This window comes from Oxyura jamaicensis, chromosome 15 (genome assembly GCF_011077185.1).
Source record: "Oxyura jamaicensis isolate SHBP4307 breed ruddy duck chromosome 15, BPBGC_Ojam_1.0, whole genome shotgun sequence".
Lineage (NCBI taxonomy): Eukaryota > Metazoa > Chordata > Aves > Anseriformes > Anatidae > Oxyura > Oxyura jamaicensis.
The window spans coordinates 8,089,684-8,112,050 of NC_048907.1; the positions used below are offsets into that span (position 1 = coordinate 8,089,684).

A 22,367-nucleotide genomic window follows, 5' to 3' on the forward strand; every position below is an offset into this window, starting at 1 on the left:
AGGATACTGTTTTTTATGGTAGTAAGTTATTGCAGGGAAAAAGTGGTATATCTGGCTAGCTCGTATTACAGTGTCCTATGCTGGCAGAACTTAGGGATGAGAAGCTGATCTCAAGTGATTTTCACAAGGGCAGAATGTTACAAGGAAGCTTTGATGACTGTGATGAGTTTCCTGCTGCATATACATCTCCCTAATTGGAAAAAAGTTCAGCTGGAGTTATTCTGTTCTAAGTTAGAACAAACTGTATCCTACAACACAAGGCTGGAGGACAAAGTTCTAGCTCTGGTTGCCTTAATCTCAGCTGTTCCTGTTTGAATACTTCAAGGCTATTAATAGGCCTGCATTTACAGAAAAGATGCTGGGTTCTGATCATGAGCAGTCAATTTTCCAGTTGTTTATACTAGTGAAAATAAACTAGATGGCTATATTCTGTTAGTGACTGGAAGGTGTTGAGTTTTCTTAGAACAATTTCCTGCTTATTTGACCTCTCTAAACTCAGTTGTATAATAGGTTGCTCTTAAAGCAGGGGCTCTCTTGTTCTTTTTTCCTAGCATAAATGAATAAAGGTGGAGTTCTAGCTGGCACAGAAAGCCTACCAGAGGGTAGCTGCTAGCTTATGCTCTACAGAAATGAAGTAAGGGTGTCTTAAGTGTCAAGAACACATGATCTCAGTGCATGTTTAAAAAAATGCAGCAATTTTAGACATCTCTTCAAGGACCAAGTCCTTGCACCAGTGGTTGCTATTCAGCCTTGATTCTACTTTTATTCCTAGTTTTTACAAAGCCAACTACTGTTACAAAATACTGTACAGCCCCCCTCCAGCTGACAGTGCTGGTCTTTAGTGAGGTGAGGTACCCATCCACACAGCTGTAGACTAAACTAGTGAAGCTGAAGGCTTTTCCTGGAGGTTCTGCTCAGGCTAAGGTTCTAGCTTACATACAAGAACAATGCTCAACATTAGTCAATGAATTGGAAGTGTAGTTTCAAGAGCAGATGATACAGACAGCTGGTAGAATCAACTTTATTTACAGAATGTTACTGGGAAAGTGTCAAGTTAAAAAAGTATGAAAACAGTCTTACAAGGACAAGCTGGTGATTGCATGTTTTACATAGATTGTTTTATGAACAACCACTCAAAAGTATGGGTGAACCCCAAACAGATTCCACATTAGAGAGTGCAGCTTGCTATTTCTGTACAACATGGTCTCTGCTAGACTGAACCAAACCCACCACAGCATGCTGGCACTTGTTATAATACAGTCAAGTGATTTTTTTTTTCCTGCTGCTGGTTTTGCATTCAGTGAGACTTAAGAAAGAGCAAGTCTTTGACAATTCTGGTTTTGCTTTCACCTTTTTTAAAAGAGCACAATGGCCTAAGTTTGATAGAAGACATGACAGCAGTACTAGACTTTAACAAGTGAGAAAGTGAAGTGAGGAACCATGCAGGAGAAGGATGGAAGAGAACATTTAACTGTTCAGGAAAATGGAACAGGCTTAAAAGGAACATAGTATTTTTAAAACCAAATATACACAGTAAGATCACAAAACTACCCCCTCCTCCCCCTTTCAAGCCGCAGAACAAGACTCCAGAGGCAAGTTTCACAGTAATTGCATCAGTAGATGCACACTAGACTTGGGACAGTTCTTGGAACTCCCCTCTACACACAGAAGGGAAGGCAGTATAGAACATACCACAGCTATGACTGAGGAGTTGAAGGGTGAGGATTCAAAGGCTCCATTTTGATGACCTTTAGTAACTTGTCTGAAAGATTAAAACAAGGAAAATACTGCAGCTAAACAAGGACCAGCACCAGCCTTCTTGAAAGACCTATGCCCAGTAGATACCTACAGTCTCTTTGCTTATGGCAGATGGGAAGAGCTGGCTTTATCATTACTGTACCAGGTCCCTTCCTCAAGGCCATTTGAAGACTAAACAATTCTCTCATGTGATGGCAAGAGTCATACACGCAAAGAATCAGACCTGTTACACAGATAGCAAGATGTGGGCTTTTTACTTGGACACTAGCTACACTGAGTGCACAGTACATGACAAAAGGATGTGTTTGAGGGAGACCTAGAGGAGATGAGCAGCAAGAAAAGGCAAAGCAACTTTATCCTGTTCACTCACACTTGGGATATGCAACTTTAATCTTAAAGAAAGTCCCACATGTACAATGGAGAAAGATCCAAACCATAGGCACAACTAAAGCTCAACTGTTACCAGCTACTCTTATGTACAGCTGTATAGATTCAAAAAAGCTATTCTATGTGTATATATACAAAAGATTGTTTATACATAAGTCTGTACACAAGGGTCTATACATTTAGTTTTCTGCAGAAGGAATCCATAGCTGCTACCTCTACACTAGAGAATATCAGCACTTCATTCACATATCTTACAAAAAAAAATAGACACTTCCAGAATTAAACTGGCTTTGTCTTGCATCTAAATTTCTTCAGGCTTCACTATTCAAGCCATAATGGATCCTTTAGTCTTGATGCAGACATGAGACCAGGACAGGTGCCATGTGCTTTAGTCTCTCAAAAAGAAATTTTTGCACAGAGTGCTAAAAATAAAAGCCCCAAAAAAACAAAGAGGTGAAGTCCTGACTATGGACATTTTTATCCAGTCTAAAGAATCACAAGTGTCCCACCCAGTGGTCACTGTTCACTGCCGATATTCCAGTTCATCTACACTGATGACTTTGGATGGCATAGAAGGGAGAGGCTGCTGCAAGACATCTGAACCAAACCATTTTGCAAGGCCAATAGGAGAGCCACTTCTTTGGCTGGAGCGATGGTCAAGCTGTGTGTGCCCATGAGATAATCCAGTCCGAGACGGCATGTTCTGAGGGGTTGTTTGCACACCAGCAGGTGATCCCTGTGCTCCAGTGCCTGTGGAATGTAAAGCTATTTGAGGTGGAGTAATGAGTTCACCCAATGCTGAGATTTGCCCTAGAGCAGCTATCTGCTAATGCATATTAGCAATCAGCATGTAAGCTATGACTTTTACTCATTCTATTAGACCTGGGAAATCCAGACCCAAAGTCTTTATTCTCATCAGTACTCCCATACACTGCCTGACACTGCCAGTTCTGGGCACAGTATCATGTAGGTTAACTGGAAAACCAGTATCAAAGAACATCTTACTTGAGGTAGGTGGGTGATCTTTCTCACCCAGCAAGGAAGGAAAGGCTGAAAGGCTGCACACGTGCTGCAAAACGCAGATCCGTCAATAGCAACACATCTTGAAACTGAATGCTTCACTTGGACTTTCTTCTGGCATGAGAACCTGCAGTGGCCAAAACTACTCTGGCAATTTAGATATTCATAATCACTATTCTTGTGTAGGTATCAAAGTAGCCTCCTATTAGTCCAGCATACTGAGACAGGCTAACAAGTATACTAACTGGAACAGGCTTTTCAGCATTTTAAAAGTCACTCCTGTTTTATGTTTCAGCTTACCTGATCTTTGTAGTTGCTGTTGCATCATTGCTAGCTGCAAAGGTGTCCCAGAGCGTGGATTTAAGATGTGATGGCTGGCTGTTGGTAATGGATAAAAAGGTTGGCCAAGGATTGGAGCAGATATGCCCTGCAAGTGAGACAGGTCCACTCCAGGAGGAAGCATACCTATTGAACAACAGTGAGGAAACTTCTTACTTAAGAGGCATAAGGACCTTGAAGCAAAACATTTATTTATGTAGACAGGCTAGAATTCATTACTTGTTTAAGAGTTCTGATGAAATAGATATTTATTACTGGCCATATTTGTGCTTTTCCTAACAGAACTTGAGCCCAGTCAGAAATGCATATTAAAAGAAAAGGTATGAATTACCTGCTTGCAGTATAGGAAGATGTTGCGGATGAACCCCCTGCGCCAGCATTCTCTGGACCAATCCTGGATGCAATTGATGAGCAGGTCGCACAATTGGAACATGGGGAACAAGGGGTACTTGATGAACAGGACGGAGGAAAGGGCCTCCTGGTACTGGGGAGGCCATTGTAGGAGTCTTTCTGCCAGTTGATTTAGGCCTGTAGTCTTGCTCTTTGGTGCAACGATTTGCTTGAGTAAGAGGTGTGGAACATGCAGAGCGTTGCAGTGCAGGTAGTTTGGTACCTAAGGTGGGCAAAGTTTCTTGATCTGCATTCTCCACAGAACTAGATAGTAGGTTATCTGTAGCTAGAATTGAATACAGCTATTATAGTCCGCAGCTAGAGATTGTATCTAATGAAAACTAAAGGTAATACCTGCATTTGTTTGCTAGATTCCAGGATTAGCTGAACTTATACACATTGCCATTTTCAACAGGAAACTTCTGTCTCCTGGAATGTTTTGGCCAAGGTATGTCAAAACGATAGAGAAGGAAAATTATACAGAAATCCCTTGACTGTAAGCTTAAGTTATGACAGAATTAGCAACAATTCCACCTTTAATTCTTATTTCCCTCACACTTTGAGATTTTTGAACCAGCAGCACAAATTAGTCTCAAAGCAGACAGGAGGCACAAGAAATCCTCCCCAAATGAGACTATAACTTGGAGGTAGAGGTGTGCCAGGCATCCAGCCCTAAGTGGTTTTTTCAGTGTAAAACTGTGTCTGGGGGTTAGCAGCAGCCTTCTACATCTGACATTTGCTTAGTAATATTTTGTACACTGAAGCACCTCAAGAATCTACTTCCAGACTATCTAGATCAATTAAGCCTAAAATACCTTAGAACTACCTGCTTCAAGTTGAGGTAGCAGTAATAGCTGGAATGCTAAAGGACAAAAGTTAACATAAGAACTGCAAGCTACTTCTCTGTTGCTGATAATACTGAAGTACAATGTCATGGCAATTGGGAACCTTAGTCTCACTGGGTCAGGCAATTGGTATTGAGCATTTCCTTTTTATAGCCACTTACATCAGTTAGGGTGACAAAATGCTTCCTTAATCTGCTACATTTAGAAGAGGTTAATTGGTCTCAGCTTTGATTGTTCAGTTAAGATGTCTCAAGAGGCTATGAGTTGCTTGTATTCAATTACTGGTATAGAGAGAGATGGAAGTATTATTGTTAATATGCTTGTTCATCAAGACCAGTTGCAAACAAACAGTTTTGGTCCAGGCCTCTTAGTGTCACTATTGCTCACAAGTGAGGAAAAAAATGGATCTAAACCCAACACTGCTGGAACATTACCCTGTGGAGCATATCTCCTTCACAGCTCTAACCCTTTTTATAGGCCCATTTCTACACCCATTTCCACTCCACAAATCAAGCATCTTAAATTAGTGCAGGCATGTGCTGAAGCTCTTGAGTTCTATTCCAAATCTCATGCATGTTATTTTAAAGCCATTACAATACCTTCATTTGGCCTCTGATTTTCATCTTTACCATCACTGACTTTCAGTTTCCCAGAAACTGGCTCCTCTTTGCTCTTCTCCTTGCTCTCATACATCTTGCGAATCACTGAGGTAGGTGTAAAGGAAGGAGACAACTACAGAAAGAGTAAGAAGCAGAGTCTTATTCAGTGCTGATTACTGAAGCCCCACTGTGTTATGGGACTCCAATTCTAGCATATCTTTTCCATTTAAAGCTCTTTTGAATTGGCTGCTTTGTGCACCCTTAACTTCACCTCATTTCATGACTTTATTCTATCATTTAAGCATTTCTCTCTACCTAATTTTTGCCAAAGTCTAATACCTCATTTGTATTAATTCAGGGATGGCAGATCTATAGAAAACTATGACCTTATTTGCATTTTTCCCCCACCAACACTACATAATTTTAATGGAAGCTACTCATTTGTTATACAAATGAAGTACTTGCATCTGATGGCCTAAGTTGGCCCTAAGTTGTAAGCACTTGATAAAATAATTGGAAAGCTTAGATCAAAGCAACATACTACTACATACCAGTGAGGACAGTGAAGCAACATATCGGTTTTGAGGCTTTTTTTTTGAAAGCAGTCCTGAAGTTCCTAGCTCCTTTCAGCCTACAGACATTTAGGTGGGTCATTTCATACCTGTACTGAAGACCAGTGTTCTCTGCAGTGCCTACCCCAGTTTTCAGCTCGTCTTTTGAAAGAGCTGAAGTATGAATTACCCAAAGTATGGGTAATTTTCCCAGTAACCTTCATTTAGTTTCAGAAGACTGAATCAAGGTAACATTAGTGAGGCTTCTTCAGTTCTAGATAGCATACTAGTCAGAAAAGGCTATTTTCCAAAGTGAAGACATTCAGTTAAATATCAAGTGCCATTCTTGTAGCATGTGGCCACTAAGATAAGAATATTAACTTCTCCTTATATCATTCTGATTATGATTGCTACAGTTAGTTACTGCAGACACCTTTACAGCTTTTCCTACAATCATTACACACTAGGTACTGACCATGCTGGTAATGGATGCTGTAGGGGCTGGAGAAGACGCATTCCCTCTATGTCCTGGTGCTGGTGATTTAGTCACACGCTGCTGCCTGTTAAAAAAAGGACAGGAAGTTTAGAGATAGTTCTACTCTTGGCACAGAATAAAAGGCAGGATTGCCAAGAACCAATACAAGCTTAAATGAGCCACTCGTATGAGTATCTTGTGAAAGAAAATACTTGAGATCAGTTGGCAAGGTGCACCTTACATGTTGCAGATACTTACCTGTTTCTGTAGCCATCTCTGCTTTTATCCATCTGTGGTTTACCAAAGCCATGCTGATAGAAGTTTGCTGCCTGTATGGCTAAGTCATGTGGTAATGCTAGTCCCTCTAAAGCAGCTTGCTGTATTTCCAAGGGACTCATCTGAAATGGAGATGTATTGAAAAAAGCTTTTAAAATTCTAAAGGTTTAGTGCTGTGTCTTCACAAAGCATCTGCCCACCAAAAGCCCTGTTTTATTGTCAGAGGATAGATGCAGAAAAAAAGATATCTCTGCAGATATTGCAGAAAAAAGATTATTCTAGACTTCAAAATACAAGAAAAACAGATGAATACACATTAAGCAAAAAGCATTTAAATCTAACCTGGGCAGAAACTGGGCTCATGGGCTTCCTTACACCTGGAAATGGATCACCAAGCAATTGCTGAGAACCTTGTCCAAAACCTAATGAAAAAATGTTCAGTTATATTCAAAAGAACTAACAGATTCTCTCCCCTTCTCCCTCACACACCCAGTATTGATATATCCTCAAGTTAACCATTGTTACATTAAGGACTCCGTGTGAAGATTCTCAGCCTACCACTTAAGAGTCTGCAGAGCTATGTCTCTTCCCTATCACTAGGGAGAGACAAGAGGTTAGTAGTAGCCTTTTGTGGTACAAGTGGCCAAGTTGTCTCTTGGGGATTAACCCCAGCAGGTAGCTAAATACCAGCTACTTGTGCACCCTTCCCACCTTCCTAGTCCCCCACAGGACAGAGAAGGAAAGAATAAAAGCAGGAAAATTTGTGAGTCAAGATAAGAATTGTTTAGTAAGTAGAAGAGAAAGAACAAAAACAATGAAAAGGCAATCATCTACCTCCTATGGGTAGATCAATGCCCAGCCAGTTCCCAAGCAAAAGACAGCTATCCTTCCTAAACTCACTCTCTCCCTTTTTATTGTTGAGTATTTTATATGCCACAAAGCATCTCTGGTTACTTCAGGTCATCTGTGTGGTTGCCTCCCCACCCATTCTCTTGGGCACACACATTTCCCGATCCAATCACTGGGGCTGCAGAGCGAGAACAGACAAGGCCCCAACACCTAACACTGTTCAGCAATAGCTAAAATAGTGCATTAGCTACATCTTTAAAATTGGTTTCTTATACAGTAAGAGAACACATTACCTCACACCAGAATTTACTGAGGTCTAGCTGAGAGACTTCTAATTTTTTTTTTCTGAGATAAATTTAACATAAGAGACAAATAAGTAAGATGTTATACTGCACATACACTCAGGAGGCAGACACTGAGCTAGCTGCCCAACAACTGCCAGTAAGTTTATTGTTCTGTGAAGCAGTATTTAAAGCAAACTCAAGTCTTAAAAAAAAACTTTTGCAATAAGTCTCACCAATGGGTGAGGATATTCTGTGACGCAGGTAATCTGCCGAAGCAGCTCGAGTTGGAAACACAGGTGGAATAGGAGGAGAAGGTGCTCTTTGACCCAGTAAAGAGGCTCCAGGTTCCAATCCGCTTATCAGGCCACTTAAGACATTTGATGAAGCTGGTCTGGTAATAGGTGGGCCAAGAAGTTCCTAAGAATATGTAATGAAGAAGCATTCAGAACAACCCATTTACAAAAGAGTTCATTTTACTAGACTATATGCTATTAATAGCGACTTAGAGGCAGACAAGGTTGACCTACACAACTAGACAAATTCTGGATTCCCCTTAGAATTAGGCATTAGCCAAGGTTTTGATTTTCTAGTTGTAGTTGTGGGAAACAACATCACAAGACTGAAATTCAGTGACAGTTTAGCTCTGTGAATAGGTCTCTCCTCTAACAGGGAGAGGAGTCTGACTACTGATCTTATAACTGCCTTCAATATCTCAAACTATCTTTTTATTGGGGAAAACTATTTAAAAGCATATCAGTGAGAAATACCTGTAGAATATTTTTTGACAGAGGCTGGCCTGGCATCTCTGAAGGTGACATTAAGTGGCTGTCAAGGCTCTGCTAAGGAAATGAAAATGTTATAAGCTATATGACAAGTATCACATAAATCAAAAGACAAGTCACACATTTCATCTGCCAAATAAAATCCCAGCAAAGTTAAGTTATGAGTTGTCTTCACTGATCTTCCCTAGTCAAGACAAAGCTAGACTGCATGCAAGTAGTTCAACATGAGTTGTTCAAGTTTAGCTTATGAGCAATTTGTGTTCTTCACTATCTTTCAGTAAAGGGGGATGAAGCTAACAATTCCTTGGATATAGTTTAAACAGAAAAGATGCTTTAGACTTATTAGACTTAGATGTTAGAAAAAAAAGGTATTTCATAGTGCCAGAAGCAGCTATTAATAGCTTCTGGGTCAAGCATACTGTTTAGGCAGCTAGTGGCAAGATGAATTTCATGCTGCAATCTCTCCATCTAAAGCTTAGCATCATCTGTTTAATATTAGTCTTCCAATTAAGAATTTCAATATTCAGTTTGGCTAGGGAAAGTGACCAAAGCACTTCTGTTGTTGTATCATTGCTTTCTCCCCCCTCCAAGCAGCATCACGTAAGGGGTCTTCAGTTTGTATCCTGTGTCTTAGTGCAGATCCATTTACAGTTCAGAGCCAGCTGTTACTTACATTGACTTTGGGCTGTGAAGGTAGAGTCCCACTTGCCTTCATGCTACTGACTAGTTTGTTAAAGGCAGTCATATCACCATCTTTCTTGATCTGTCTGGAGCCAGCTATGTTCAATGGTTCCTCCACTTGCTCTGCCATAAATGGTGTAGCAATTTTTCCTTCCTGATCGACTTTCAGGCCTTTAAGACCAGCTTCAACTTCTTCCACTGAAAGTACTACTCCTGAATGTGCTGAGAAATACAGAAGGAATACTGGTAAACCACAGCTCTGTTTAAAAATAAGTTAGTTCTTGTACAGGTGTTGAATACAAGCTGTTTGAAAACAAGGTAACAACCAAAACCTTGTTTTTCGATATTCATACCAACTGTCAAACCATGTCTTTCCACTGTTCAGACAGGCATCCTCATACTTGCATTAGAAGTATCATCATGCACAAATCAGGGCATGCAAGACTACAAGAATTTATTTACATGTCAGCTAAGTTTTCATTACCTTTCATTTATCCTGTGAGATACATACACCATTACTACATTTGACAGTGTATGAGGACTTCATCTCCTTTTAACAGAGAATATTCATCTGAAAGTGACCTAGTTAAGTACAACTTTCTGAATTATTCTTATACTTCAGGAAACCAGATGGTCTTACAGGCACCATCCAAGTGATGTCAAGCTGTTTGAAGCCATCATAGGTACAGAGAATACATACCTGGAAAAATCTTGATGCTTTGGAAAAATCATGTGCACACATACTTTGGTGTGCATGAAGTTTGAAGTAGACCTTTTTCCCCCAAAGTTAGAGCCATTATAGAAAGACAGCATAATTGGTACAAGTATTAATAAGCAGTACTTATCCTGTGTATGTATGCATACATACAAATTGATATCAATGCCCGACATCAAGGTTAGACAAGCGTTATGGACCAGTTTGTTTGGCACAAGGTATGACACCTTAAGAGAAGAGATAGGAGCATGCTATGGGTTGCTGTAGCAGATGCTGACCAAGAGAAATAAGATTTACTGGAAATTTGGTCAAGATGGTGAGAGAAAAAAAGAAACAATGATTCAGACATGCAGTATGGAACATGAGAAGTAAAACACTGGTGGAGAGGAATTGGCCTAGAAACTCCATAATACTTGAACATTTTATGGGAGTATTTAACACACAGCAGGTACTTTTAGAAAGTGAATAGAAGCTTCCCCATAGTTCGGTTCTCTCATCCTTGTTTTGTGAGGATCAAAATTAAGAAAGTTTTTAGTAGGAAAGTCAGACCAAGCAGAACATAGAAAAGACTTGTAGCTCGATTTAGGTCAAATTAAGAAAAACTTTTCCATATACTAAAACAATTCCTATTCCCAGAACGGATGCTTAGAAATATTTGCAGTTCTGTCGCTTCACACAATCATGGAATAGCATTACATTTTGTTCAGTCTATTTCACATGGCAATACATGCTGCTTGCCAAAAAAGAAACTAACATGGAATTAGACCTTGTGATTTCATAAAGAACACATGCTTTTACCATCCATGCATGCTACAGACTCAAACATGCAAGTCCCTGACTTGGAGGAGCTCTTCAATAAAATTTTAAGTCAACCCTGAACTCACTTTAGAGCAGCAAATGCCAGCAAAAGTGAGTTCTAACAGGAAGTTCCCTGTAATTTCATGATTCTAGCCAAGTTAACATAACAAGGACAAATCTGTTCCTGTGTTTTAGTTCTGCATTAATTTATTAGAACATGGAATCAGTGATCTGCTTGCTGTTCAAGTACTAGCAAAAGACTTGAGAAGTTTAATTTTACAGTGCACATTTAAAAATACTGATACCCTCATGTGATTGTTCATCTCTTTAGATACTGATACTTAACGGATGTGATCCATTACAGATGCTTGCAAGAATGACTTAAAATGCAAGTTTCTGGTTAACCAAAGTGTAGATGCCAGTTTCAGAAATGATATTACCAGTCTCCAATAGGAAAAAAGTTACATAAAGGCCACAGACAAAGCTGAAAACTCAGCTCAAGATTTTCATCACAACTTACGATCACAACTGGCCAGTAAAATGGTTTGATAGAGTCCTGATGTCATCCTGTGAGTAGGATGAAAAGAATTAGCGATGATAGTGACTTAACTGAGACTTGCTGAGTATTTGGTGATCTGTAGTGTCAGTAAACATAGTGTTTCCTACTTCTGGACTCAACAGAAGATGTTTCCAGAATACCAAGCCTCTTGGTTTGAGATACTGCACAACAAGAACTCCACAATATCTGAGGAGGCACTTACTGCTCTCTCTAAGCTTTTCCTTGTTGGCTGAAAGACTTGAGAGAAGAGGTTTTAAGTCCACTTTGGCTTTCTGTAGCATTTCTAGGATGTCCACTTTGTTTTCAGAGTGGTCTTCCAATGGAATGGGAGCAAAGTAGTTTCCAGAGTTCTGGCCAGGGGAGAGAATGGCTTGCTCTAGACCTGAAACAGCAAAACCAGGAGCACTGCCACATCAGTTTACCAACCCAATGTCTCAAGATGAACATACACTGGTAACCAAGTTCAATATGTCAATGAGATGTTATGCCTTACATCCCCTGCCCGAGATCAGCTGGAGAGTCAATGAGCATGACAAGAATATTTACAAAAAGAGAACTTAGAGCTGCTTACTCTAAGAGCTTCGCTTGAACTGTGGAAGAATTCACTATCCTAGAGCTCTGTCTGCCATGTTCTTATTAAAGAAGTAGGAAGGAAGACAGAAGATCTGACCTTGCATTCCTATAGTCTTACCTGCCAGTCTCTCCAGTTCCTCATGTGGTGTAGATCTCAAGCTGCTTGACCGACTTCCAGAACGACTAGGATTAGAGAACCACCTGCTGAACCTGCTGGCAGACACTGACCCTTCCCCAAGCACATCTTCTATCATCTAGATTAGGGGAAAAAAATAACAAAAGCAAGATCAGAGTTCATTGCGAAGCTTTACTGTGAAACCAAGATATTACTGCTATAGACAACTAAGTTATGCTCTTGGGGTTTATAAGCTTTGAACTGCTTTTTCCTTCCCAAATATAGTAACATTTGTGTTATTAGTGTTGGCAAAACCCATCATACATATTTTATCGTTTTAATCTGAAAAAAATCTTTGGTATAACTGAAACAGCAGAGCATCCAACAGCTACAACTATGACATTTTAAAGTGGATGTGTGAAAAAAGCAGGAGGAGCATTTCCCACAAGAGATAGAGCAAATAACAGCCTAGTAATTCTGAAAGTCAAATGACCAGATAGGGACCAAGACTAGTCCTTATCACTACACACAAGTCATAGTCTTAATTAGCTGAGCTTTCTGCAACCATGATTCAATTCAGTTCCAGCACGGTCAAAGGACAGTGCCTTGAATGCAGTGCAGACTTCTCCCCAGCTTGGGAGTATTCCCCAAGGGATGAGGTAGAAGGCCAGCAGCTAAGAGCTACTTGCTTGCACTTCACATGCTGAACCACTCTGACTCAAGGGGTTGCATTCTTCAAGTCAGTGGAGCCTGCATTGTCAGCTTTGTGGCAGCCAGCACCTTCTCCCTTCAGGATAACCCAAGTTCACTAAACAGTACTCGATTGAGCTGGTCTATCAGAAGTCACTACCACACAGTGACTGCTTCTTCACTAGTCACTACAAGTGCTTCAAGAGCAGTGCATTCTAAGATTTAAAGTAGAACTTGGCCTACCTTGCAAGAGACTAGTTAAATGTTTGCTCATGGGCTCAAGTGCAATTTCACCACACAGCATGTTTATTTTAAGCTATATACAGGAATAACAGCTTTTCTCTTCCAGATAATCTGCTTTATCTAATAAATAGCGTTGAGTGTAGTGTATTGTTAAACAAGTGTAAATCACTTGTTTAACAATAAAAAAAGACCAGATAGTATTGACCCATTTCATTTTGATGAAAGAATCTGCCTAAAATGTTGATTTGGGGTCTTTCTTTGGTTACCACTAATCAGCTTGTTTGCCTCACACACTTCCCTTAGAGATGGAGCTAGTCAGAGATAATGTTTGGAAGTAACACCCTAATGATTCAGAACTAAGTTTCTGGAAGTTGATTTTAGCCTTCCACACCGCATTAAGCAACTTTTAAAGCAAGAAGTTTTAGCTTCCACTGAGTACAACAGAAATCAGAACTGTTTCTCACAAGTACATCCAGTTAAAAAAAACAACTCACAGAAGCCAGGCCAGGAACACTTTTATCCAAGTTAAAAAACTCATTGAAGTCAAACTCTCCTGGAGCTGGTTCTTGTAAGACAGCTTCCCTAGGAACTTCTTGATCTGCTGGAGTTTCATTGGCAATGACAGTTTGCACTTCATCTTCTTCTGCCACTCCACCATTGCATTCAATCCCTTAAAAAGAAAAATGAAATAATTGCTGAGTCACTGGACTTCACTATTTCCTGTAGGAAGAGTGCCTAACAGGCAATACATTTGCCTAGCAATTACAAGCATAGTACCAAAGTAGTTTAGCCACCTATGGGATACTTCCTCAGCAGTAGCTATCAGTTGGGTCACCTAATCTTGAGAAATAAGGCATAGACAGCAATAAGGTTTCTTCCTGATAAGAGTGAAGAACGTGCTGATCTCTTTGCTCTGGTAACCAGCGACAGGATGCATAGAATAGCACAAAGAATCACAAAGCTGAGGTTCAGACTGGACATTACAGAAAAGCTTCTTCACCATGAGGGTCATCAAACACGGGAACAGGCTTCCTACACAGGCGGTTGTGAGGTAGTTGGACTAGGTGATTTTTGAAGGTCCCTTCCAGCTGAAGAATTCTGTAAAACACTGGCTGCAGTCTACTACAACAGTAGCTACTATTGACTAGACCTCCGGTGCAGAGCTTTTAGTCTGTAACTAAGACTACCTACTCCAAAACATGAAAGTGAGGATTACAATTGAACCAGTAATTAGCCATACTGATCAACCAATGAATGCACATAGAACAGATCAGATGTTATGTCACACCAAGCAGGCAAGCAGATACAGCTGTCACAGAATGTTAATAGCTGCAGCTGTTTTTCTTGATGAATCCTTGGCAGCTCCTACTTTCTTCCTAGAAACCCCAGAAACCAGACTCTCTGGAAGCTGGTACTTGACACAAGCTTCCTTAATACTGTCGAGATATGACCAGTACTCCTCCTACTCCACCAGCAGGAGCAGAGTGCATACCAAGGTTTACCAAGCTCACAGAGGTGCTGCAAGAGAGCTGTGACATGACTACAAACCTAGTATGGAACTATGTATTCACTTAAGTAAATTGTAGTGCAGTTTAAATCCAAATAGCTTATTTTGCCCACCTGTGGAATTTCTAAGCATTAAGAAACAGTATCTCTAGCCTCAGTGAAGTTTTACTACAGCAGTAGCAGTAGACTTGAAGTCCAATGACCACCAAGAAATTCAGATACTCTCCAAATTCAGCTTGAAGTTACTTAAGTGGCAGCAGTACAGCTGTACGTCCAACCCAGAATTCCTAATGTGAGTACTGCCACAAGAAAAAGAATATTTGAAGTATGTCAAAGAATTAACTTTGTTTAAACAAAGTCTTTAGCAGCCAACTGAATACAGAAGTGGAAAAAGCCTCATTAGTAGCCTATGAATTCCTGATATCGCTCAATACCCACAGCTTCTCAGCTCTGCCTTTCAGATTACAAAGGCCTTTAAGTGATACATTATTATTTCCCAACAAAAAGATCACTCACAAGCCTTGTCTTTTGCTTCAGGATGATCAAAAGCTATGCAAGTTTAAGACAGAGGTTGGTAAGCTGCATTATTCTTGGCACTTGCCTTGGATGTATAACAGAATCACCTCTACATCCAGCAATACGCAATACTACCAGACAAACAAAGCTTCTGTTAAGTTTGCCATTACCTTCTTTTAGTGAGGCTGTGCGTCGTCTCGTACGTTTTCTCCCTTTGTGATCTTCCTCCAAAATTTTATCATCAAAGCCTGTGAGCTCAATGGTTTCAGACTGACTTGTAGGACCAGCAGAGAACCACTCAGGTTCCTCTTCAGTATAAGAGTCATTCCGTCTCCGCTCCCCAAAGACACGTTTGCTGTCACCAAATTCCCTCTGAAGTAGAATATTAGAAATATTAACCATTAAATGCAGTTTCATAACATTCTTCCATGACCTCCAAAGCAAACACCACCTTACATGTTCTTTTAAGATGAGCATTCAGCATGCTCAGGAAGCATTTCAATTTTAAGCTTCATGTTATAAAGCAGTAATTGTGTTTGTTTTCATAAAAAGAATGGCTTAAATCATGAAAAGCTTCCATCTGCTGAAGCTAATGACAGTGCTTGCTGACAACAGCTAGGTCAAGAACCACAGATTATTAGACTATATAATATCTAATAAATCTAGCACGAGGTTTGCAGAATACACAGAATTGGATGTACCACAGTTAATCTGTCAGAAGGATTGAAAACTGTTTGAAGCTCTGAGTGCTCACCCTTTGGACCATAACAGTACTGCTAAGAAGAAATAGCCTATTTGTGTGGAACACTTCACTGTAATGCAGTTAACCTGCCTCTGTTGCTTTTAGTGTAGAATGTCCCAAAACTGATTTAATATGTAATCAGGAAAAGAAAGAACAAACCCTGAAGCGTTTATCTTTGTAGTCCCTCTCACGATCTCTGTCTCTTGCATCTCTAGAATCACGCATGTCTTTTTCACCACCCCGGTGGTCTTTATCAAAGTTGCGAGATGAGATAATTCTTCCACTGCCGATCCTCCGGCCACCAATAACACGGACACCATCATTTTCTTTTTCTAATGGGCTGCCTGATCGACGTGAGCTAACAGATGCAGTTACATGACAGCCACCTCCAAAGCTTCGCCTTTGTGGACTTAAGACTACATCCAAGTCATCTTCTTTCACTCGCTCTCTTGGATCTACAAATCAAAGATCAACCAAAGACCATGTATTCAGTAAACACAAGCTAGTTATCTGTAGAATAGCCTTGTCCCACAATCTTGCTGCTAACCCAGAGCTTTTTGAAGAAAAAAAAAAAAAACGTGATTTATTTCTGTGAGGCTAAATGAGCCAGACACCACAGAAAAAAATAAGTTACAGTTGGATACTAAAGAATCATTGTTCTGTCACCTAGGAAGTACATGCTTTTTCCCACCTAGACCTCCTAAGTACTTAATATTGAAGCACAGGAAAGTAACCCACTGCAATTGCACGACTATGTGTGTAATTACTATTACATAGCAAGAATAGTATGATATAACAATTGACTGTTTCTTATCTTAGGTTACCAGAATACTGGAAACAAGGTTATACTGAGAATAACCAAGATTTCCTTGATACTTATTGTATGTAATTAATTTTCAGAGACTGTTTTGTTATCCCCAAGGAAAGGTTTTGTCAAGAGCTTACATTCAATTTGGAGTCCTGTGCTGCAAGAATGCACTTACCTACTATCCTACGCATAAGAGAAGTCCGATCTGAATCCAAATCTTTTTTAAAGCTTTCCACTGGTGAAGTTCTTCCTGAAGTTGGATATAGAGATGCATGCCACTTCTCTGGATCCCAGACACCATCACTATGAAAATAAAGTTGCAAGAGGGTCTACTGCTTGTAGTGTAATACATAACTCTTATTACTACTGCTGCTGAAAACCAGAATTTACTCACTAGCAATCAGTACAAATGAGATACATCTCTCATATCCAGCTTCTAAATCTTTGACTTATTACACTCCATGCTTACAAATATGATCCAGAATACCATTTATGAGGTCATAAAGAAGTATATAGTATATATCGGATTGTAGAAGGGACACCATATGTTGTCCCACTAGGTATCAGTGAAGTTTGCCTGGTACACTGATAAAAAATAACTCAAGTAGATCAAGTGTCTCTGTTGTTAGGCATTCTGAAAGTTCTCCTACTTGTACAATAAAATTATAGATCCTGCTGTTTAGCAAACTTATAGTCACAAGCCTAGAACATTTTCATTTTTAGATGAGATAAATGGTCAACATGGAAGAGTAATCCATCAACCAAGTCAGCTTGTTAAAACAAGCCTATTAGTGCTATGTATCCATCTATATATATTCTTAGTAGCATTTTTAATAGAACTGAAGACAGCACTAAAACCATGCTGAAGCATGGATTCCGCATGCTTGAGAGACTTGTATTGTGCAAAGTTATTTTCTGCTGGATCTTGTTACAATTTGTTCAAAGTACAACATCCCCTGAAGTATTCGTTTTTCTCCTAGATCAGTACTTCTGAAAATACTATAGTATACTTGCATCAAAATCAGTAACTTCTCAGCTAAGAACTTCTTGCTATTTAAACTTCTGTTTCAGAATAGATGCCTACAGTTTTTTGTATAATCAAGATAATACCTGTCATATTTTTCAGAAAGGCAAGAAGGTCTTTGCTTAGAGTAGGGACGCTCTTTAATATCCAGCAGTTCCTCCTAGAAAAAGGAAGAAGTTAGCTCCAGTTCTCACCCGGACAAGATTCAAGTGACCCAAAACCTGTTCCAGATTGCCCATTCAATCTAGTTTGACAACCCAAGACTCAACTTGTTTTTATTTCCTGTTAAATACTACAGTGCAAAGTTGACATTAAACCGTTTATTATTCAGTTCTTTTACCAGTGGCCACTGAGCAAACCATTTCAGGGGATTTAGTAATCCATTAATCAGAACTATAGATCCCACCTGCCATTACCTCTATCTACAACACTGGAGACAGTGTAATGTCTGTTTGAGAATCAAGAATGAGACTGAGCTATACCACTGATACTTCATAGAACAAGTTACTGACTCAGATATCAACACAGAAGATATGAGTGATTCAAATGTCCAAAGAATATTTTACTGGTGAAACATTCAAAGAGTTAACTCAAGTATTTAAATTTTTTTTTGGGAAAGCATTTATACCAGTCAGTATTGGACTTCCAGAAACTGGATCTCAAACTTAGTTATAAGTAGTTTAGCACCAGAAGAAAGCATCTGAAAGACTCTGAAAGTTAGTTCCTGAAGAAAATCTGAGAGCCAAAAATCAGTCTTAAGCAGTAAGTCAGTAGGACAGTATTGTAGTGGCAGTGCCTAGCAAGTGATTCACATTTTCCTCCCATGTCTACTCCATATTAAATGGAGAATCAAGTCTTCTTTTAATCTAAGGAACATGAACTCTTAATATTCACACTTATCTGAAGCGCTAAGCCTTACTAGGTCAGGTTCAATCCTCATTAGCACTTGAGAAGCCGCTCACATCATACATGTTTACTTCCCCATTTCCCTCTACAATTCAACTTACAAGACAGACTTAATTGGTATTGGTGCTAGTAAGTTTTCAGGACAGTTTAATACAGCACTGAACACAGCAATCTTCATTCCATCTAAGATTCAGGTAGTAAAAAAAAGCATTACACAACAGCAGTTACTGAAGTAGATCTGGAAATTCCAGCCAAGCTTGCCATTTCTGACTATCACCCAATTCCAAAATATCACATAACCACTCTACTCAACACCAAATTGGTGCTGAATGATTATTTCAGTTTTCCACTTTCGGCCAGCTTCCAAATCTAGTCCTTACTTTACTATTGCATACTCCTAATTATTTAAGGTAGGCTAGCAATTTACTATCTAGAGTTTATCACATTTAAAAAAGCATTGTAACAGTGTTATTATCAATTCTTTGACTTATAAACTTGACTGTAGTAAAGATGCACATGTCTAAGTTTATTTATCTTCCTTATATTACCTTTCTTGAATCTGCCTCACTCCTGGCCATACTGAACTGATTCAGAGCTATGCAAAAATTGGTGGGAAGCAGGAAGGATAAAGAGATCCTAACAGCAGATTGAGAGATCCTAGCATCAGTCAAACAGAAGAAGGGAATCTCTGCCATTCTCCTGAGATTACAGTATTTGAACAAGAGCTTTCACAGAATTATCTCCACAACTAAAATCAGTTCACTACCTACATGAAAGATTCCAGGTGCAGCTTGGTAGATGAACAACACCTTAACACGCACATGTGTTTCCTCCCTGCCTCCAGCATCATCCAGGACTAGTCTTCAGAAAAAAAAATATCTATTTTTCTTAGCAAGATCAGACAGCCAGGACAGCAAGTGTTTAAAGAAAAGGACTGGCCTTCCTGCTCACAGTCTCCCAAAATAAACCTTGATGTACAAGGAACATCAACCTTGTAATGTTATCACATAAGTATTAACAGCACTGCCCATTACCAGACTTGGAAATTTCATGTTTTGTTGGCCACGAGAGGGAGTCCAAAGGCTTCCAATCAGATTTTATTGCAACTTTTCTACTGAAGTGAGGAGTGTTTGAATTGTTTTTTGGCTTTTATTTATGAGCTGTGCACCCTTGGAGCAACAGCTTCCAAAGAGCTAAAAGAAACAGAGCTTGGAATACATAACATTTTCTCATAAGAGTAAATCATAAATCATTATCACTGCCACAGCATGGTTTATTTTGTTTCTTCTGTTCTGCTTTTTTTCTTTTTCCTTTTTTTTTTTTTTAATTCTCACAGCACTACTTTTAAGGAGGTGGAATAAAGGGTATTTAGCTGTTAAACAGTTTTATTCAAGCTGTTTACAAGGATTTGGTGTGAACCAATTGTTGTCCTACCAGTAGTAAGTTAATATAAATTGTTAAAGGAACTCAGTCCCCACTCCAAACCAGCAGTGCATGTCCTGAAGCAGTGTTCCTCCCACCCTTAAACAGTATGAAACTGGATCATGTGAAAGTGGCTTATGATGTTGATTACATGATCAGGTGTATTTAAGTTGTTATGCTTAAGAAAGAGCCTTAATATGACAGATATTTTAATAGACTGGTTTCTAGTGTTTCTTCATTTGCAACTCCTTGAAAACCAATAACTAAAGGAGACCTTTATTAGAGCCTTCTGACACTAATTCTCCAGCTTTTATCCTGATCAGAACTACAGGCACTAAATTAACAGTTATTGAATCTACAACTGCATCAGTTCCTTTGTACACTTACCACCAGCACTAATTGAATACAGACCAAAAAGCAGTCAGAATTTGAAGCTGCACTCCTCTTCAGAAGAGTTGAGAAATACCAAGTGAAAACAGATATTGATTTTTCCAACAGTGAAAGCTTAAAGACACCACCTCTCCTACATTTCAGGGTTAACTGAAAGTTCAGAACCATACTACACATTGCATCTTAGAAGGCCAAGATGCACACCTTTTCTAAGAAGAGCTAGAGAATGGGACAAGCATTCTATTCCCACGTAAGTTTTGCCTGTTCCAAAGTACTTGGCTTATTGTTGATGTCTAGTCAAAATAAGCTAGCCCTGCTATCTCAGCAGAACAGAGTCACAATGATAATTTTTCTTCTTAAAAAAAACGACCTACTAGGACACTAACAGTTCAGAATTCCTCAAGCAAGATAACATAATCAGCAACAGCACACTGTTTCATTCTGTTCCACACTTCAAGCCATTTGTTGTAAAGTGTCTTAATAGATTTCTACACAAAGTAATAACCACCTGTTCCCACAGCTTGCAGCAACAGGAAAGTCCACCACCATTAAAAAGTTTTCTAAAACCATGCTTCAGCAAACAGAATTTGAATCTTAAATGCCACAGTATATCAAACTTCCTCAGGGCTGAAAGGATCTTTATTTGCAGTAACTTTTAAGTAACTTACTTAAGTATATGCATGAGGGGAAAAACAATAATTATCACAGCTGAACCACAGCACCTGTGTTAAAGTTTTTAACATTAAGGGCTGGTTGGATTCATTGGTGCTTAGGCTTCCAACACTCAAGTCTGAGCAACTTTAAGACTATGAAAAGCATCTGAGACACATGCTAAAGCTGCTGCTAAGATCTGGTGTGCTATATGTTCCAAGGAAGTGGCATCTACTTTAAGGAAACATTTTGGTCAGCTTCTTAAAGGAAGATTGCTGAAAGTACAACTAAGACTACGAAATGCAAGTGCTCAGGAAAGCTTGTAGAACAACATCATTCAGCTGCTATCACAACCTCCCAAGCACATGCTCTGAGGTGCTTAGCTATTAAAATAAGGCGGTTGGAAGCAAAAACATATCAAGGACAGCGCTGTGGGTTGTACAGCTACATCACATTTAATAGGTTGCTCATTTTATATCATCTGGCAAATCCTAATATGTGCAAAGGCTTCTTAGAATTCACCCTACTGCTCCCACCTCACAGAAACCTCTACTCCCCCTTTACTTCTGAAACCAACAGCTCTATGTACACCTCTTAGAAGAAGAGAAACAGCTTACTTTTGTGTAACGATGCGGGTATTTTGTTGCAGTTCTATTCAACTCCAGGAAAGCATCACCATTTTCAGCTTCCGTTGTGCCTCCTTTTTTATCCATGGCTACTTCCAAGCCTTTGACCATGGATCTAATTAAAACAAACAAACAGGCTGAGACACCCACTTCTAGCAGGTACACTTTTCTTCCCGTTCAGGAAGATTTTAAGCACTTCGATGCACTGAATAAACACAATACCACCCCCAACCTGTAGCTGCACCCCCTAGAACACTTAACACGCTCCCGGAGCCGAGCCCAGCCCTACGGCGGTAACACCACGAAGATCCCGGGGAACGGGCAGAGAAGCGCCAGGGACACCCGAGCGGCACCCCCCCGGCGGGGGCAGCGCGGCCCAGGCCCTGTCCCGGGACAGCGGCGCGGCGGGGGCAGGTGACTCAGCGGATCCTCACCTGCCGCGTCCCGGGGCCGTCCCCCCGCTCCTCACCGCGCCGGGCCTCCCGACGGCAGCTCCCCTCCGCTCCAGGCCTCAGCGCCGCCCGCGGCGTTTCCTGCTCCCGGCCACCGGCTCCGCTCCCCCCCTCACGCAGCCCGGCGGTGCCGCGCTCGCTCCCCACCCCCCTTCCTTCCTCCTTCCTCCTCCACCACCACCTCAGGCGCCCCGGGCCGGCGCCGTTCTCCCGCCCGCCTCCGCTCCCCTCACGCGGCCCCGGCCCCTCGCGCGCCCTCTCAGCTCCTCGCCCGCCTCTGGCTCCCCTCAGCCGCCGTAACCGGGGCCTTCCGCCGCCCGCCCCGCACCCATTTAACGCCCCGCGCGCAGGCGCGGAGCCGCGGGTTGGCGGCGGGGCTCCCCCGCGCGGCGCCT

General features: G+C 40.5%; 1 protein-coding gene across 4 annotated transcripts; it reads right to left on the reverse strand.

Moving 5' to 3' along the window:
* Window positions 1-1,005: 1,005 nt before the first annotated feature.
* EIF4ENIF1 (eukaryotic translation initiation factor 4E nuclear import factor 1) lies at window positions 1,006-22,186 on the reverse strand. Of its 4 annotated transcripts, none has more exons than XM_035340239.1 (19): window positions 21,955-22,185; window positions 21,512-21,635; window positions 17,612-17,685; window positions 16,677-16,804; window positions 15,853-16,148; window positions 15,122-15,323; window positions 13,424-13,599; window positions 12,000-12,135; window positions 11,511-11,690; window positions 9,229-9,458; window positions 8,541-8,609; window positions 8,007-8,190; window positions 6,983-7,062; window positions 6,623-6,762; window positions 6,365-6,449; window positions 5,339-5,471; window positions 3,836-4,180; window positions 3,466-3,630; window positions 1,006-2,895 (listed from the first exon to the last, which is right to left on the reverse strand). In XM_035340239.1, the coding sequence occupies exons 2-19, from the start codon at window positions 21,629-21,631 to the stop codon at window positions 2,669-2,671; spliced, it is 2,970 nt and encodes a 989-aa protein (XP_035196130.1). In that variant the 5' UTR covers window positions 21,632-21,635; window positions 21,955-22,185; the 3' UTR covers window positions 1,006-2,668. The 4 variants fall into 4 exon arrangements, with proteins under 4 accessions (XP_035196130.1, XP_035196131.1, XP_035196129.1 ...); XM_035340240.1 differs by having other exon boundaries at window positions 3,836-4,117; window positions 8,541-8,612; XM_035340238.1 differs by having other exon boundaries at window positions 8,541-8,612.
* Window positions 22,187-22,367: the final 181 nt, after the last annotated feature.

What these genes read in the sequence shown, in the direction of transcription:
- EIF4ENIF1 (XM_035340238.1), bottom strand. Translation starts at nt 21,631, where the DNA reads ATGGTCAAAGGCTTGGAAGTAGCCATGGATAAAAAAGGAGGCACAACG. An exon ending in TCTTATGCGTAGGATAGTAG is followed by an intron (nt 16,149 to 16,676) that starts GTAAGTGCATTC and finishes TTTGATTTGTAG; the next exon opens with ATCCAAGAGAGCGAGTGAAA. An exon ending in CAGAATATCCTCACCCATTG is followed by an intron (nt 7,063 to 8,006) that starts GTGAGACTTATT and finishes TTTTTTCATTAG; the next exon opens with GTTTTGGACAAGGTTCTCAG.